The sequence below is a fragment of the Gymnoscopelus microlampas genome (genome assembly GCF_963454915.1).
Source record: "Gymnoscopelus microlampas genome assembly, chromosome: 5".
In the NCBI taxonomy this organism is placed as follows: domain Eukaryota; kingdom Metazoa; phylum Chordata; class Actinopteri; order Myctophiformes; family Myctophidae; genus Gymnoscopelus; species Gymnoscopelus microlampas.
This window is the reverse complement of record NC_139942.1, coordinates 8,442,711-8,462,175: the sequence shown is the minus strand read 5'-3', so window position 1 is coordinate 8,462,175 and position 19,465 is coordinate 8,442,711. Positions and strand designations below refer to the sequence as shown.

The following is a 19,465-nucleotide window of genomic DNA, read 5'->3' as shown; positions in this document are numbered from 1 at the left end:
ATTAAATAAATATTTTTAATTATTTTAACATTTATTTGTATTATTCTAAATGACTTGGGGGGGGGGGGTCTAATCTGAAGCTAGGGGGAGACAAAGCCCCCGTCCGTCCGTCCGTCCGTCCGTCCGTCCCACCCGGGATCTCCACGCCTGCATACAAATGCATAATGCATAACATACAGAAATGGCACTCGAAGGGTTAAGATTTCGTTTTTTTATTTGTTATAAGCACTGTTTCTGGTTGATAGTGGACAGTATTAAACATTTTGTGTGGAAATTAGTGTGGAAATTAGGCAAGAAAACATGCTTAAATCCTCACCTATTTCAGCATTTTTCAATAATGTTCCACCACTGGGATTTCTTAGGACTTTTGATATGTTATTACTATAATTTTATGATAGTAAAAAAAAAAAGTGGAAAGATTGCTTGGTTAACCCCTTATTTTTCATATAATGCCTGGACTAAACCGTGATATGCATAATATGAATTACTTAAACCCAGCTGTTTCAATTAATAGGGAAAATATGAATTATTACAAGCTCACAAGCTGTGAGCTTGTAGATCAGCCATTTTCACTGTTTTGGAATTTGTTTTGAAAATCTTGAGAACAATTTTGTTTTGGACAATTTCAAAACATATGACAACATATAAGAACTTTTTATACTTGAAAGAAAACATATGTCATTTATACTTTTGAATACTCAATAACTCAAGTACAAATGTTGACAGAGTAACTTTTCACTTGTAGTTTTAGTAATATTTGACCAGGAGTATACTTTGAGGTTGAGTATTTTATACATACCTAGATTGAGTTAATGAGGAAGTGAAAATAATGTTAGGGCAGTTTCACATGTAACACTTTGATCTCATGACACACAAACACACACACACACACACACACACACACACACACACACACACACACACACACACACACACACACATGCCATTGCCAACATGCACGTGCACACAGACATCAAAGGGGGCTTGAGCCCCTGCCCTTTTGTCTGTCGGTAAAAAGTGCCCTTGTCTCCTCTGACTGTAAACTGTAGAAACCCCTGCGCGCGCCCGTTGGCCTCGCACCTGCAGTAAAGCTTACTTAATTGAGCCCCGTGCCGTGCAGAATTATGGTTGATTTACAAGCTCACAACGCGTCGCAACGCCAGGCATTGTGAGCTTGTAGATCGGCTATTTTTTGGGTGCGCTATACCGCCCGGCAAACAAAGTATATTATACACAATCGAAATCTAACTGAGGGCACAACTGAACGCAGTGAATGCACGCAGAACACGGACGAATTGTTTGAGACAGATTAGGTATGTATGGACAAAAAATATATATAACTGTTAATTCGAAATTACTTGTCAAGCAGGAGCCTATATATCTCTCTCTCCCTCTCTCTCTCTCGCTCTCTCTCTCTGTGTCAGCAGCAGTGGTGGGAAAAGTACACAATTTCTTTACTTAAGTAAAAGTACTCATTAGGCGGGGTCGTCAGGCGGGGGCTTCGGTGGCTATAGCCACCAATGTTTTATGCAAAGCCACCAATAAAAAAAATTATATATATATATATATATTATTTTTTTTAATTATATATCTATAACCCTAACCTAACCCTACCCTTAAACCCTAAAACCGAAATAAAGTAACAAAAAAACGGGTAAAAAAGTACCCGAATCCGCCGAACATCCGCAAAATTTCGCGCGTGCGCTTCGCGCCCGTGCATGTGTCCGTTCAGCAATAGATGCCCTTTTGAAATTCCAGCCCCTGCCTCTCCAAATCTCTCTGCATGTCTCAGTCAAGAATGAAATAAAATCAATCAAAACTGAAAACTGTATGATTAAAATAGAATAATTATGATTAGATTATGAGGGGAAAATTGTTAAATTAAACATTTTATTCCAGGTAAACGCATATATAAATCTCTGTCTGTCTGATCCCAATGGTGGGATCAGGTTTCAACTTCAATTCAATAAAATTTCAATTTCAGGCCCGAGACCCTGTCTCGAAAAGAGAGAGATTGAGAAATGATAGCAGAGTGAGTGTGAGAGATTGATTGACAGATTGATTGAATATTTTATTAGGCAGAAATGTAAAAAAAAACAATACAAGTACAGTCAAAACACTTTGTCTAAAAGGTACGTCCAAAAAAGTTATACTTTTTATACTTATAGTTTATCTTATAGACTTATAGTTATAGTTCACATGTTCAATTCAATCAGTTAATTAATCAATTAATGCATTTAGTGGATGTTTGAATTACCAAAGTCCCAGATGGGATTAATGACATGAAGTGTTAGTCCAACAACAACATGCTCACAGAGAGAGGCATCACATATGCATCAATTACAAAGGTTTATATATGTTACAGTATATTTATAAAGGTTTATGTAAAATAAACAATCATGATCAAATACACACTGTTCCTCACTCTGTTATGTCAAATAGACATAGAAAATACATGAGTGTGTTTCTACATGAGAGAGACACGTATGACACTGCTATGTACTGTACATCATCATCATCAATATTTATTATACATAATTATAAATCTGTGGAGTGGAGGTTTGTGCAGCGCTGTCTAATCTAATCTGAACTAATCTGATCTGTTGTGAGTCATGCCCAAATATGGAGTCTGCGATGTCAGACTTAGACTCACGAGACATGTTGAGTAACCATGGCGAGCTGATGTCACCCTCACATAGAGACTCTATCTCTGCTCACACAGAAACACTGAGGAGGAGGTGTAAGGAACCCAGAACCCAGCATAGAGAGGTTCAGTGAATGTGTTCTGGAAGGTGTACAGGTGTGTCAGATTGTCCTCTGACACTTCATAGAATGACAGAGTCCCAGCAGGGTAGTCTAGATACACTGTTACTCTGTTGGAGCCTCTAGAGGGACAGAGAGGGAGGACAGTCTTCTTACTATTGTGTCTGACACTGTAATTGTCATCACAGTACAGACACCAGGACTTGTCATTCCATCCAAGCCAACAGTCACCACTTCCTTTCCTGCTGATTCCTCTGTAAGTCACTGCTATAGAAACCAATCCACTCCACTCTACCTCCCAGTAAAAGCGTCCAGTCAGACCCTGTGTACACAGAACCTGTGGCCTCTCATCAAACCTGTCAGGATGAGGAGGATACTTCTGATCCTGTCCATCATATGTCACCTTCCTGTTGTTTTCAGACAGAGAGAGTTCTCTGTTTGCTGTGTTTGTGTCCAGTGTTAGACGATGGGAATCTGATGAGATAACAGCACAGTAAACATTAAAAACATCATTCACTGACTGACGCATGCACGCACGCATGCACGCACGCACGCACGCACGCACGCACGCACGCACGCACGCACGCACGCACGCACGCACGCACGCACGCACGCACGCACGCACATGTGTACACACGTACACAAACAAACATAAGGACCAGGGGTGCACATAACTGGTGCGCAGGTGCGCATGCGCACCCAAAATAAAAAATGCGCACCACATCAGACGACGCAAGGCGCTTTTGCGCACCAACAGCTGGGACAGGAATTTCCAAGCTTTTATTTTTTAGCAAAACTAAAAAATAAAAGCTTGGAGATCGAGGCTAGGAATTTACTTCCTGAAGCCACACTCACACAATCACTCTAAAGCACCCGTCGGCCCCATGTACAGCCATTAGGCACAGGGGTAGAGGACGCATGCATGCTGCACGCACGTGATTGTATGACTCGCGTCGCCTCGCATCGCATTGCCTCGCTGCGTGCACGCAGCCAGCAGCGGCTGTTAGAGGCACTCGTCACCGATGATGAACGCACCGTAATGGTGCAAAATATGCCGTGAACGTCCCAATCTGGCGGATAAAATCAGCGGAGAAGCACAGGGCACCAACCTTGGGGGCTTTACCTAACAGCGTGAGAAAAAAAAAACGGCGAAAATCGGCGGAATTTAGAGGCAGAGCGTCCTTTTTTTCTCCCCCCCCCCCCCCCCCCCCGTTGACAAAACTGTCCGGTGGGCACCGTGCTGAACCCCCCCCGTTGACAAAACGGGACGGGACCATGCGCACCAAGTCACATCTCCAGGTGCTCTTCTGAGTACCAGACCTAAAAAGTTATGTGCACCCCTGATAAGGACACACAAACACACTCACGCACATGCACACGCGCACACACACACGTTGGGTGGATCTTTGTGGTGATTTTTCAAAGGTTTGTAAAAACTCTCAGAATCGCTGGCAACGGCAGCCATGATAGATGATGTTTAACTCAATGTCAATGAGTTAAAGAACCATTATTTAGCTATTTTAATGCTTCTATAAAGCAGTAGTTCTCAAACTTTTTAGTGTCAAGAACCCCCAAATATATTTGGCCACAGACCCCCATCAGAAAATGATTTGTGCCAGAGACCCCCAGAAGAGAAGATTTATGTAAAATATTATCAGAATTATTCTACATTTTCAATATGTTTTCTAAACTTTTCATGTACAAGCTCGCAGCGCGGCATGAAGTGATGCGCTGTGAGCTTGTAGATCTGATATTTTTAACCCTTTAAGAGGCAGCCGCAAGCAAACTAGTCAGTTAGAAGCGCTGTGATTGGCCAGTAGTCAACGAGTTGTGATTGGCCAGTAGTCACTTTGAGTGGCAGCTTGCCCTCTATGGCAGCCGCCAGAGCGATACAGGTCGCTCCAATGAACTGCAGAGGCCAATGAGGTATCTAGGTTTCTGTGATCTGAATTCCCTGGAAGCTCTACTGAAGAGTTTTCAGGACAGCATCCAGAGGGTCCAGAGGGTGAACCTAAGACTTCTCCAGTACAAAATGTGTTGTCCAATGAGAGGCGGAGGTGGACGTGGGGATCCCTTAGGATTGGTTTAGGGAATTTCTAATCCCCTCCCCCTTGTAATCCCCGACACTGGAGCCAATTTCAGACTGAAGCTCCACGCAGCTTCAGTCTGATAATCAGGCTAGGACGGGCCAACAGAATATAAAACAATGTATAAAATGTCAATGTGTGATGCAACGACAGACAGACAGACAGACAGACAGACAGACAGATACACACTCACATCTTGCAAGGAGTTGAGGATTAATCCAGTGTTCTATCCAGTGTTCTCCTTCATGATTCACACTGTAGGAAGTAATGATAATTAATATATTTGTACTTTTTCAAACAAAGACACAAAGTGCTTCACAGAACATGTTAAAAACAGCAAACAACAAAGAAATTCAAATCAAACAGAACACATTTTACAATGTCTAATTCAAACACTTATGTTATCATAGAATGTTGGAATGATTGAAATCACATATAAAAACCTTTCCCAAAATAAGTTTGATTTCCCCTTTATTTTCTATAGCAGAGCAGATATGGAGAGAGTGTAATTGTAGTTTCTGCCTGTAGGCAAAAGTTATGTTCCTTTTGCTATGACATCTCGCACGCACGCACGCACGTGCGTACGTGCGTGCGCGCGCACACACACATGCGTACGTGCGCGCGCGCACACACACACACACACACACACACACACACACACACACACACACACACACACACACACACACAGACAGACGTAAAGAGTGTTCAATAGAACTGATACATTAAAGAAAAAGAAAAAAGTTGAAAAAAAGAAGGTTTGCGCCCAACAGCCATAATATACTAAAAGATGTACTCCCAAAACTGTTGGGTCAATCTATGCAAGTAAGTCATTTTGTACTAATTTCATTCTCATTTTCATTCTCATTTCACCAGGCTGGCCTACCCAACCACTGAACATGAAACAAGGAAATCGCTGCTATAACCAACATGGACACAGTCTGCCCGAACGGCTGGCGTGGCGCTCCCGGCACCTAGGCTGCTGATGCCTGAGAGCGTGTCGCGGGTTCGACTCCCGATCCCGACGACCTTTGCTGCGTGTCACTCCCCATCTCTCTCCCCCCATTTGAGACTACTATATACTATCTAATAAAGGCAGAAAAAGCCAACAAAAAAAAACATTAAAACATGGACACAGTCCAAGTCTACTCACTTGAGGGTCCAGGGTCCAGCAGAGAGCAGCGTCTGTACTCCTGGGTGGTTACAGCTCATGTCCACATGCTTCAGATGGTAGGGGTTGAGGGCCACAGCTGAAGCCAGAGAAGAACAGCCCTCCTCTGTGATCCCACAGCCTGACAACCTGCATGCAGAGAAATCAAGACTTTAACAAACTGCTGTTGATGCTCAAGTACAGATCCACACAGGGGAAAAACGCTATTTACCTCAGGGTCTGCAGTTGACAATGTGGACTCTTCATTCCAGCACAGAGATACTCAATTCCGGAAATCTTTAGACTGTTCAAACTCAAGTCTAATTCTCTCAAATGGGAAGGACTGGAGCTGAGAGCTGAGGCCAGGACTTCACAGCATCTCTCTGACAACCAGCAGTGAATCAGTCTGAATGAAAAATATATATAATAATAAAGGAAAAAGAACACCAGATGTTTGTTTTTCTGCTGTAAAATAAAATGTCCCTGAATAAACCTGCTTACAACCATCTATTAAAGGACCTGGTCTGGTCAAAAGACAGCTGATGGACAGTTTAAGATACGTGAAGCTGATAAAAATCTGATGTCACACATACAGGAAGGACAACATCTGTTGAAGAAAGAGACAATACAGACCAGTGGTGTAATGTAACTAAGAACTAGTTCTGTACTTAAGTAAACATTTTAGGTATTGTTTTACTTTACATGAGAATGTCCATTTTGCAATACTACTTACTACACTTCTACTCCACTACACCTTAGAGGCAAATATTGTACTTTTTACTTAATTCTTTGAAGAATGTAGTTATTATATACTTTTAATACAAAATATGCATTAGCCACTTATTCCATTACCTATGTTATACTTTGGCTATACAAAAAACAAGAGATCTACAAGCTCACAAAAAGCTTGTTGATCTGCAATTTTATAAAGATTTATAAACACTTTTAAAACTTGTAAAACACTTCTGAAATGGGGCATTTTGCATATTGAGTACTTTAACACCGGTTTGTCTTTTGTTGCAGTACTTTTACTAGAAACATTAGTAACAGTATTGCAGCATTGTGGTATTGCTACGTTTTTAAGTAAAACATACATTAGATTACTTTTTCACCACTGACACAGACAGACAGACAGACAGACAGACATGGACCTCATATGTTTAATCAAAACCTGCTCTAAAAGCAGAGTGGGAGTCTCTGGCTGGTCTGTACTGGTCTGAATGAAAATGTGGATTCAAGTGTCAAAGGCTAAGACATTAAGGAGGTTTAGGTGAATGTATCTCAATTATAATTGTAATTGTAAGATGTACATGTAGTCACTGTACCTTATCATTATTCTAGTAATTGTGTGTTACTATGATATCAACCTTATTCAAACTCTTCAAATAAAGCATCACCACAGTATTCATAGTATAATCACATAATAAATCACTGTTGAAAATAAGTATAGGGCATAGCAGTGGCGGCCATTTTCTGGTTCCACTCCAAAAAAAAGCCAATGCATTTTTCCCATAGAGATTTCCAAAAATATTTATATAAATTATTTTAAGCCTAGAATCAAGCTATCCAGGGTCCTGGTGAATCATGACCATATAACATTTTATTCTGTGAAGACAAATGGAATATTTAATTGTAAGATATACTACAATAAATACTCTTTGTTTTACTCTTTTTCTTCTTTTTTTTCACAGAATCAAATGTTTTATGATCATGATTCACCAGGACCCTGGATGGCTTTATTCTAGGCATATATTTTTGGAAAATCTCTATGGGAAAAATGCATTGACATTTTTGGAGTGAACCAGAAAATGGCCGCCACTGCTATGCCCCATTGTGAATTAATCTGACCTTAGCGTTTCCAGTCTACAATGTGGACTGCTCAGGGCAGCATTGAGCCAATCCAGGTCCAGCAGGTTATAACTTAAGTCCAGGTGTCTTAGATGGGAGGGATTAGAACTGAGAGCTGAAGCCACAACTTCAATGTGTTCCTTTCCGAGTTCACAGCCAACAAGTCTGTAATTACAGATCAAATGTAATATCAGAGATGATCAAAACAGATCAGGCCATGTTAACTGTAAAGGAAGTTAACTTAGAGATCTTCTATGTAGTTCTCCAGACATTAACAGATTGTCAGTAAGAACAGAGCACAGAGAAGTGGAAGACAGATGGAATTTTGTCTCTGTAAACTACAGCATGAAACTTACATTGATGGATTAAGTAACTTGTAAACCTGAGTAATGACCAAGATCATTGTTTAAAAGATCATCCTCTGTACACCCCTTCACTAATGATATGATTCATTTGTCATTTGATGTACTTTGCTTTCATTGTAGAATAGCTGATGAGGACACTTGTAAATAGTACAGAGAGGACTTCACTTCTTGTTCTGTGTGGAACCATATTTTACACACACAGCTGGGACCGCTGGGACAGGAATTTACTTCCTGAAGCCACATTTACGGTGACGCACACGTTCTCCCCATACACACCCAGGGGCGGAGTCGGCGGGGGAGGGGACGCTTGCTACACATGTGTGAGTGTGGCCTCGAGTCCTGATACAGCCAGTCGCACACAGCAAGCTGCTGGCTGCATTACATGCACTCGTCACCGATGATGAACGCATCATGATGTGGTGCAAAATATGCCGTGAACAACCCAATCTGGCGGCTAAAAGCAGCACCTTTTATACAGGGACAAAGAATTTCAGTCACCTAGCTTTTGAGAAGCATGAGAAAAGCAAAGAGCACATCAACATAGTGCAAACAATTGATAACAGGAGCAGCCAGGATCGGAGTCACCCTCTTGACGAGGCTTGGAGTTAATGTCTGGAGTGCCTATCATCCACGAGAAGCGGGGTCCCGCATCATGCAGACCATTGCACAGACAAGTTATGATATGTATCCCTCTTTTATCCTCTTTTATCCATCCGGTGAGACGTGTCGCGGCAAAATGTATTTATTTATTTATTTGGTGCGCACCAAGTAACATTATCCAGGTGCTCCCCTGAGCACTAGACCAAAAAAGTTATGTGCACCCCTGAGCATATGAGTGAATGGTGCACTAACATGTTTAAATTCAGATGACTACTAACCTGGCTGTTGTGCAGTTTCTCACAGCTGGGATCAGTCTCTTTCGCCCTCCTAGTGATGTGTTGTATTTGTCCAGGTCCAACTCATCCAGAACCTTCTCTGACATCAGCAGCATGGAAGCCAGAGCTGAACACTGGATCTCAGAGAGTCCCTTCCCTGATATGTTCTCTGACTCCAGGTACTGTTGGATCCCCTGACTTACTGAGGGGTCCTTCATCTCCATCAGACAGTGGAAGATGTTGATACATCTGTCAGGAGAGAACCTTTTAGAGGGATCATTCATCTTCTTCAGGTTGTTGAACCTTTTAGAGGGATCATTTATCTTCTTCAGGTTATTGATGGCTCTCTGGATCTCCTCTGGACTGTTTTCTGTCTGACCCAGCAGACCTCCTAACAGACTCTGGTTGGACTCCAATGAGAGACCATGAAGGAAGCGTACAAACAGGTCCAGGTGGCCATTGTCACTCTTCAGAGCTTTTCCCATAGCAGCCTTCAGGAAGTCAGACAGGGAACTGTCACTGTTGTATTCATCTTCCAGGAATGTCTTCAGTACCTTCATGTTCTTCTCTGTGAAACAGTGGAACAGGTAGACTGCAGCCAGAAACTCCTGGATGCTCAGATGAACAAAGCTGTAGACTGTTTTCTGGAAGAGCACACCCTCTCTTTTGAAGATCTCTGTGCACACTCCTGAGTATAGTGAGGCGTCTTTCACATCAAGACCACACTCTTCCAGGTCTTCCTGGTAGAACATGATGCTACCTTTCTCCAGATGTTCAAACGCCAACCTGCCCAGCTTTAGCAGAACATCCCTGTCAGTATCCATGAACTGCTTCTGATTTTCCTTTTCTCGCTTTCCTCTGCTTCTCTCTCTTTTGTTACTTGTCTTTTTCTTTTCTTTTGTGTCATGTGTCTCATCATACTTCTTTTTCTTCCTCTTTGTCTGAACAAACAGGAAGTGGCTGTACATCTCAACCAGGGTCTTGGGCAGCTGTCCTGTCTCGTCTGTCTTCAACATGTCCTCCAGAACGGTAGCCGTGACCAAACAGAAGACTGGTATGTGACACATGACGTGGAGGCTCCTTGATGTCTTCATGTGTGAGATGATTGTGCTGGCCAGCTTCTCATCACTGAATCTCTTTCTGAAGAACTCCTCCTTCTGGGGGTCAGTGAACCCTCGTACTTCTGTCACCATGTCAACACATGCAGGAGGGATCTGATTGGCTGCTGCAGGTCTGGTAGTTATCCAGAGAAGAGCAGAGGGAAGCAGATTCCCCTTGATGAGGTTTGTCAACAGCACGTCCACTGATGATGTCACTGTGACATCAGAAACTATGTCATCGTTGTCGAAGTTGAATAAAAACCTGCTTTCATCGAGACCATCAAAGATGAAGCCAACTTTCCAGACAGCGAGCTGCTCCGCTATGACCTTCTTTAATGTTGGGTGGAAAACATGGATCAGTGTGAGAAGACTGTACTGCTCATCCCTGACCAAGTTCAGCTCCCGGAATGAAAAAGGAACCAGAAGAATGACATCTTGATTTTCCAAACCCTTTGCCCAGTCCAGAGTGAACTTACGCACAGCGAATGTTTTTCCAATGCCAGCGATGCCCTTGGTCAGAACTCTTCTGATGGGTGTCTCTCTGCCAGGGAGGAGGGGTTTAAAGATGTCACAGCAGTTGACTGGTTTGTCATGGAGGGTCTTCTTGGAAGCTGTCTCTAGCTGCCACACCTCATGTTGGTTATTAACCCCTTCACTCTCTCCCACTGTGATGTAGAGCTCTGTGAAGATGCTGCTGAGGGAGGTTCCTGTCTCTTCAGAGATGTCTTCTGTTAGACGATCAAGTCTGTACAAACTGATCTTATAAATGTTTAAATCCTCCTGCACACTGACATCTGCTATGAGAAGAGAATGAAGACATTTTAAACATTCAGCTTCATTAATAACTTTACATACTTACAGTGGTGTATACAGATTATTAATGTGTTAAGTCCTCCATTAGGAAACAATAAACAGCCAGGAAAATTATATTGTGTTTTTGTTTTAGTCAAGAGTTGACAGATGTTTAGCTAAACGGGATTCTCTGTGAAGTAATTCTTTTTTTTTTTTTTTCCACAAGTAGGGGGGGGGGGATATCACAGCTCTGCAATCACCCACGGTGACTCTGAGAAGGAAGGGACAGATGGATCACCGTGCCAAAAAAAACTGTCTCCCGTCCGCTCCCATTCATCTCCTTGCAAAAAAAGACAAATTTTCAATCCGAGATCACTCCGCCATGGTGACTTGCGTGAGAGATGTTATTGTTCCAGGCCTTAGCCAGGACCATCGACCATCGTGCACGCATATATTGTTTACAATCGGGTGCTCGCCGTGGAGTCTGCAGCTGTAAACAGCGTAGTGCTACAAACGATGAGATCTCTGGCACTCAACGTCACTTTCTTTGATAAAACTCTGGCACCAAATGTGTTAACATAACATGTTAGTTTGTGTGAATTGTGTCCAGTCTTACTCTGTCCACTAGGTGTCTTCAGTCCAGGTGTGGCTTTGAATGTCTTTCCACACTGGGGACAGTGTCCTGTTGGAGCAGACTGGTCCCAGTATGAGGTGATGCACTGTCTGCAGAACCAGTGTCCACAGCTGATAGAGACTGGATCTGTCAGAACCTTCTCACACACTGAACACCTGGATGCCTGCTCAGTCACAACACAACTCCTCCTCTTTCTCCCTCTGTCGACATGAAGAACATTTATTATGACAATATTCTTGGCTGATATAAGGGTATTTCCGTACTGTTTGGTGTTGGTATGTATGCAATTATAGTTCCCACTCTGTCATGGAATTATTCATTCGAAATTCTCCCCCAGTTTCTTTTCATTGCTTATTGTTGGAATTCTGCGAAATTCTTGACCTTCTGTGTTTTTGGACATGGTAGAGAAGTAATAGTTACTGTGGTCACAGTAGTACTTTATTCAATTATTAACATATGTTATCTCTGTCCAGACAGAACTGACAGGTGTGTACTACCAGCTCCTCTCTATACTACAGTAAATATGATGGGTGTGTATGTAAACTAGCTCCTCTCTATACTAGAGTAAAGATGACAGGTGTGTATGTAAACGACCAGCTCCTCTCTATACTAAAGGAAAGATACCAGATTGTCATTATACTCTATGTCTGACTCTATTTAGTAACTTACCAGTAACTTAGCATAGTAACACATTGTCATGTTATAGTGTGTATATTGTATGGTGTTATAGTGTTGTGTATATTGTATAGTGTGTATATTGTGTAGGAGGATTCACATACTTTGTGTGTGAAGGTCCAGGTTCATTATTGAAGTCAGGTGGAAGTCCTTTAGACTTGTCACCCTTCAGAGACACACAGCTGGGTGTTGAAGACTCTGGTTTGTGGTAAACACTTCTGGAAACATTACAATATTTCTACAATTATCTTGTGAATAAAAAGGTCAGTTTGCTGCATAGTTATTCCTAATAATTTGTTACAGTATGGCTGAAAATCAAGCATGACTTCATTAAACAGAAACACCTCACAGGCCATGAAAACTAAAATGCTGCTGAATTGAAAGTGCAACCTAAAGACTCAAAGTTGGAAAATATTATGCATTTGACTTTTTCAAGATTCTCAGAGTTAAATTATTGTGTATTTTCTTGTGTCATTTGCACATCATGTAATACAGATGTGCCACTTCAAAACTTCACACCTTACTGTTCTTTCCCTGAAAGTGCCCTGAAAATGCATTTTTTTCCCCTCCCTTTTCTGCCCTTAAAAATGCACTGTTTTGCCCCTGAAAAGAAGTTGTCACTACACACCCCCGTTTTTTCCCTTCAACAGACATCCATATACTGTACATGAGAACAAAAGAATGTGTGTTGAAGAAGGTGTCAGACTCATTATGAGGCGAAAGGTGATTTGAAGAGGTCCTTGACCAGTTGCTCAAACTAATTAGCATCATAAAAGCAGTGATCATCAAAATAATTCAGCATTTTAAATGCCCTTCTTTGTCTCTCTTATTGCCCTGGGAATCCCCTGAAAATGTACTGTCTTGGCGATGGCAGGACATTTGAAGTTTTGAAATGGCACATCTGTATAGCATTATAGCACTTTATCAAGTTATACTGTTGTGCATATTGTAGGCCTATAGGAGGATTCACATACTTTGTGTTTGGAGGTCCAGGTTCATTACTGAAGTTAGTAAGAGGAATATATTTAGACCGGTCACTCTTCAGAGACACACAGCTGGGTGTTGGAGACTCTGGTCTGTGGTAAAATGAAGATATTTCTACAATTATCTTGTGAATGAAAAAGTCGGTTTGTTGAATTGATATGTATAGTAATTTGTTAGTGTGGCTGAACATTAGTGGTGGGAAAAAAATAATTTCAGTGAACAAACAATTTAGTTCATGTTCACGCCAATGATTAGTTCACGTTCTTGCTCAGTAGTGCTTCCGGTTCCGGCCGGCAGCGAGTGCGTAGCCTGTGCCCTCCCCATGAACGAAATTGTGAACGTAACAGTTTCAGGAAGTGAACGGGTTCATTCATGTTCACGGCAAATAACTACGAATCGATCATGAACGACCCATCACTACTAAACATATTATTGTGCACTTTTTGTTTGACTGGTTAAGACATATCTTTTTGTTTATTGGTTTGTAAGTTCAAATAATTTTACAGAATCCTAAAATCTCCAGACATTTAAGTCCCCCTGTTTGTTCTTTTCATTGCTTATTGTTGGAATTCTGCCCAATTTTTGACCTTTTGTGATTTTGAGGACAATTTGTAGAATTATAGGAAGATATAGTGGGGTGCCAGGACACTCAGTCATTTCAAATTATTGTGAAAGTACATTTTTCACTTCTAATTTGTACATAATGGTCTATAGAACAATTTGGCTCGAAGATAAATAAACCAGATTGAAAAGATTATTATTTTTTGGTCCATTTCCAAAATGGCCAAAATCGGTTATACCAGAGGGATCGGATTGACAAACAGAAGAGAGAAGAAGCGGTTTTAGAATTATTTTTCAAAAAAGGTCGAGCTGAGCAAAGCTTATGCAGACTGCCACACATTGCTGTATACACAGGAACAAGTTTCAACAGTGAACACCTTGTTTTCCGCTCTCACCATACTACCCTGTGAAGGGCGTGCAATTTATCATGATTCAAACAGGTCGATACACCCTCAGTTGCCAATTTTGGATATATTGGGAAGTCATAGTAGTGGACAAGAGGCGGGGTGGCGGGGTGGACTACTGGAGCAATGGCGGCCGCGATACCGCTGGGACCAGCTTGCAGACGCAAGGATCAAGTGCAATATAGTGCTGGAGCTATAGTGGGTCGGCGGCCGTAACAGTGTAGCATTGATTTATAATAGAAATACATGAATAACATAACAGTGTGTAGCAAAGAAATGCATGATAGACAGACAGACAGACAGATCAATGAACTCTTTCTATGGACAAAGTGTACATGGTCTCATAGAAGTTTATCTGACCTCTCTCTCTCATGTTCTCCACACCATCCTGGTTTAGAGGCAGTGACCAACTCTTCTCTCTCCACAGATTCACTCATAGTAGAGCAGAGACCTTTACACACACACACACACACACACACACACACACACACACACACACACACACACACACACACACACACACACACACACACACACACACACACACACACACACACACACACAGTCAGTTGGACTCATTCATTACATCAGAGGTTCATTTAGGACAATACTCATGACATGACATTGTTGTGGATCCATATCACATACTCACATAATTCAACATATTACGTCATGAAGGGCAGATGCTTTAAAACATTGTACCTTATTGTATAATAATGTCAAAGGTATAGTAATTCTATACTGGGAACATAAGGTAGTGGTTTATTTGACATCCAGTCTGTATTAACAATAGTGAATAAATATTAAATGGTGTCAAACCTAACCAATTGGTCAGTCTACTTCTGAGCAAATCTCTTTAAAACTCTACAGCAGGGAAATCAGAGATACAGTAGTGGTGTAGTGTTACAGTTTGTCCAATAGATAGTGCACATGGACCACATTAAGGAAGATAGACAGCCTACAGACACAGTTAGACATTCATTTGAACACACACACACACACACACACACACACACACACACACACACACACACACACACACACACACACACACACACACACACACACACACACACACACACACACCACTCCCTTCAGAAAGAGCGAGTGAGAGTTATTGATAGAGCGCTCTATTGTTTAACCCTGCATGCCTACTCTGGGGGGGAACATTTGTCAAAAATAGCCAATCTACAAGCTTTTGGATCGGCTATTTTTGACCAAGAAATTATGTGGTTAAAAAACATCCTAGTAGAATCCTCGTCACAGTCTAATTCACAGTACACTTAATTATATTTAATTATATTATGATAGTAGAATCCTCAGTCTAATTCACAGTACACCTAATTATATAATTATATGATAATAGTAGAATCCTCGTCACAGTCTAATTCACAGTACACATAATTATTATTATGAACTGTACAAAATGTAACAATTATTAAAAGACACAGAAATAAGTGCAGGTGAGAAAGGAAATCCACAAAGGGCTTATACAAGGTTCTCACCTAAAATAATAAACAAGTAAGTTGAACATAGTACTCAAACATAAGACACATCAAACAACTAATGTACACAATACTACTATAGTAGACAGGCAGACAGACAAACAAACAGACAGACAGACAGACAGACAGACAGACAGACAGACGGTAGACGGTAGACGAAGGATGGACGAAGACTGAGATAAACACAAACTTAAAAAAATCCCCCTAACACACACACACACACACACACACACACACACACACACACACACACACACACACACACACACACACACACACACACACACACACACACACTCACACATACTTCTTGAGGAAATTGGCTTACCTATGGCGACATAGGAGAACTAAAGCAATAGAGATCATACTAAACAATATTACATATCCAAACCCCCCACCCTCTGTTAATAATGTGGACCTTGAGCAGAATTACTATTCTGCCAAATGTAAACAACCCAACCACGCCCCTTTAAGCGACGCACCATGGCAACAACAGACGCTTGCATTCGACCCCCCAGAGTATAGCCCAGAGAATGGAGGTGGAAGCCAGCGAGGTGGAAGAAGTGATAAACAGCCTGCCAAATAACAAAGCCAGTGGCGCTGACGCGGTCACATACGAGTAGTGGTGGAAAGTAGAAAGTACATTTACTCAAGTACTGTACTTAAGTCAATTTTGTAGGTACTTTTACTTTACTGGAGTATTTCCAGTTTTCAGTTCTTTTAGTTCTACTCCACTACATCTCAGAGGCAAATATTGTACTTTTACTCCACTATAATTATTTGAAGCTGCTGCTAAGACACTTTACAGAAAAAAAAAGCCCAAATTCGCTTATAATAAGCAGACATGGCAACACTTTTTTGCTCCCAAACACACTTTATTAACAAGGTTTCTGTTTATCAAGAGGCTGCAGTCCAAACCAACAGACACCTTCACATCTATTAGCTACAGCAATGGTTCTCAAACTGTGGGTCGGGACACCCAGGTGGGTCCCCAGATGACAGTTTTAAAGTGGCAAATGAAGGACTTTGAGACCTTTTTAATACCTTAAAAAAATATGTAAATGAAGAAGAAGTTTTATGGAAAAAAGACCATTACTGCATCAAAAGTAATCAACAAACGATACTATAAAAACTGGTCAAACATTGGCCAAATTGTCAAATAATATAACAAAGACGCAAACATTGTGAAAATAGTAGATCTACAAGCTTACAACGGCGTGAGGCGTTGTGAGCTTGCAGATCGGCTATTTTCACAATATTTATCTGTGGAACCAAGGCAAACTAAATGTAAAGCTTCACCTCCTACAATTCCAAGTGCTTGTCAGGGTGGGGGGTCCCCAGTTCAAATATAAATCTTTTGGGGGTCACGGCCTGAAAAAGTTGAAACCAGTGAGCTACAGGAGGTAAATATTCCATTAATTTACACTGCTCTTCTATTAGCTACAGGAGGTAAATATTCCATTAATTTACACTGCTCTTCTACTAGCTACAGGAGGTAAATATTCGATTATTTTACACTGCTCTTCTATTAGCTATAGGAGGTAAATATTCCATTAATTTACACTCAGGAGGCAAATATTCCAATAATTTGCACTGCTCTTCTATTAGCTACTGCAGCGAGCTAATCGTGGGCTCGCTGCAGCAGCAGCGAGCTCAAATATTGTTTTTTTGTTTTTTTCACGTCGCCACAGACCTCGCTAAGTACCTTAAGATCGCGTGTTAAACTGTTTGTAGACACACAGGGTGAGTGGCCCAGAGAAGACTGTTTCAACGGCGACATTTTGCAGTAGTCGCGGTTTATGTTAAACAGCGTTCAGCGAGGAGAAAAAAAACTCAGAGAGGGGAAGATTTAGAGCGACGGCGGGTGGGAACGAAAATCTCCGTATCCGGGTGTGCTACAATGAAATGAGTCACTGCGAGGGAGGCCTACAATGAAATGTGTCACTTCGAGAAATAAAAAAAAAAAGACCACTTTGCGTAGAACTACGTGACTGGCACGCTGCGCAATTATTTAGGTTCGCGTAGAACTACGCGATTGGCACGCAATGTGTTAAGAAGTGACTGGTCAGTAGACCTCAAGACCATTGTAGAGTTATTCGGAGGTAGAAGCTCCGATATGTACAAAGGTGCCAACCCATTTAAAGACTTAAAAACAAACATTAAAGTCTTAAACTGAATCCCGTAACGAACAGGGAGACAGTGTAGTGAGGCAAGAATCACACACACACACACACACACACACACACACACACACACACACACACACACACACACACACACACACACACACACACACACACACACACACACACACAACGGATGTACGGACGGACGGACGGACACACACACACACACACACACACACACACACACACACACACACACACACACACACACACACACACACACACACACACACACACGGATGGATGGACGGACAGACAGACAGGGTGCAAAACATAGTCTCAGCCATGCCTTTCAGCCTGGCGGAGACAATTAAAACACTCCTCATTTCTACTACCCCTTGACAGTTTCAGCAAAGACATAAACCCGATACATTTTAACCCAATATGTGTAGCGGATAACGCATGCCCCTCGCAGAGGAGTTTTCAGACCAAGCCTAGCTGTGAAACTATAAACCTCCCTGTAAAAGGAAACACACTCTAAAATGCCCAATTCTATTTGTAACAACTGTTGCACACTGTTTCACTCACCAATGTGTCCGGTGATAAGATCGGACCCAAAGGCCTGTATGAAGAAATAACCGAATCCTCTTAAGACTTCTCTCGTAGCAAAGGATTTTTATTTTACATTCAAGCTAATACAGGCTTTTCGTTTGTTTCCTAACAGTTAAAACATTTCAGCTGTTGCCATAGCAATTTGGTCATGTGAGCAAAAAAAGTACAGTTTGCTTAGCAAGTCATTGCGTAAGAGGAAGTTGTGGTGGCCGACAGCATCAGGGGGCAGAGATGGTGTCAGCAGCAGGCGGTCGACTTCCCTTTGCTTGTTCCTCTTTGTAGAGTTATGGCTCTTACACTCTTCTTCAGCACAGTGCGTTGCTCGGCAAGGTCACCCAGCTGCTCCGGGGTCATCAAAGGCCAGGGAATGACTAGGCTATACCTAACCCTAACCAGTGGTGGAAAGTAACTAAGTACATTTATTTAAGTACTGTACTTTGATTGATTGATTGAATATTTTTTTAGGCAAAAATGTAAAACAATTTTGAGAAATTTGTACTTAACTTGAGTATTTCCATTTTCCAATACTTTTACTTCTACTCCACTACAGTACATCTTGGATCCAAATATTGTACTTTGACTCCACTACATTTATTTGAAAACTTGACTTACTAGAACTGCTTTGTAGATTTAGATTATTATTGCAAAACATACATTAACCATTTCAGCCCTACAGTATATACATTTCGGCCATTTGAAAATAGCCGATCTACAAGCTCACGATGCAACGCATTGTGGTCATAATGTTTTTGTATGCATTAATGATAAGCAGGTGTGTAAACACTTAGGCCTACAGGCAGCATTATATGTTGGATTGAACTATATGAACATGAACGAGTAATATACACATTTTATATAGCAGAAATTGCACAAATACATGAATTGCCTACATTACCTTTGTGCATGTTGCGTGCGTAATGGTTTCTCAATAATCAAACACATTTTCTAATCAAAGGATACTGCAAAAAAAAATTGCCACTTCAG

At 41.4% G+C, this 19,465-nt stretch overlaps 1 protein-coding gene across 2 annotated transcripts; it reads right to left on the bottom strand.

The window, feature by feature from the left end:
* Window positions 1–2,138: 2,138 nt before the first annotated feature.
* Window positions 2,139–18,499, bottom strand: LOC311044713 (NACHT, LRR and PYD domains-containing protein 3-like). Of its 2 annotated transcripts, XM_084056467.1 has the most exons (11): window positions 18,458–18,499; window positions 14,599–14,689; window positions 13,264–13,365; window positions 12,394–12,507; window positions 11,597–11,814; window positions 9,092–10,985; window positions 7,849–8,013; window positions 6,233–6,406; window positions 6,004–6,150; window positions 5,044–5,105; window positions 2,139–3,237 (listed from the first exon to the last, which is right to left on the bottom strand). In XM_084056467.1, the coding sequence occupies exons 2-11, from the start codon at window positions 14,673–14,675 to the stop codon at window positions 2,705–2,707; spliced, it is 3,486 nt and encodes a 1,161-aa protein (XP_083912593.1). In that variant the 5' UTR covers window positions 14,676–14,689; window positions 18,458–18,499; the 3' UTR covers window positions 2,139–2,704. The 2 variants fall into 2 exon arrangements, with proteins under 2 accessions (XP_083912593.1, XP_083912594.1); XM_084056468.1 differs by lacking the exon at window positions 18,458–18,499 and having other exon boundaries at window positions 14,599–14,702.
* Window positions 18,500–19,465: the final 966 nt, after the last annotated feature.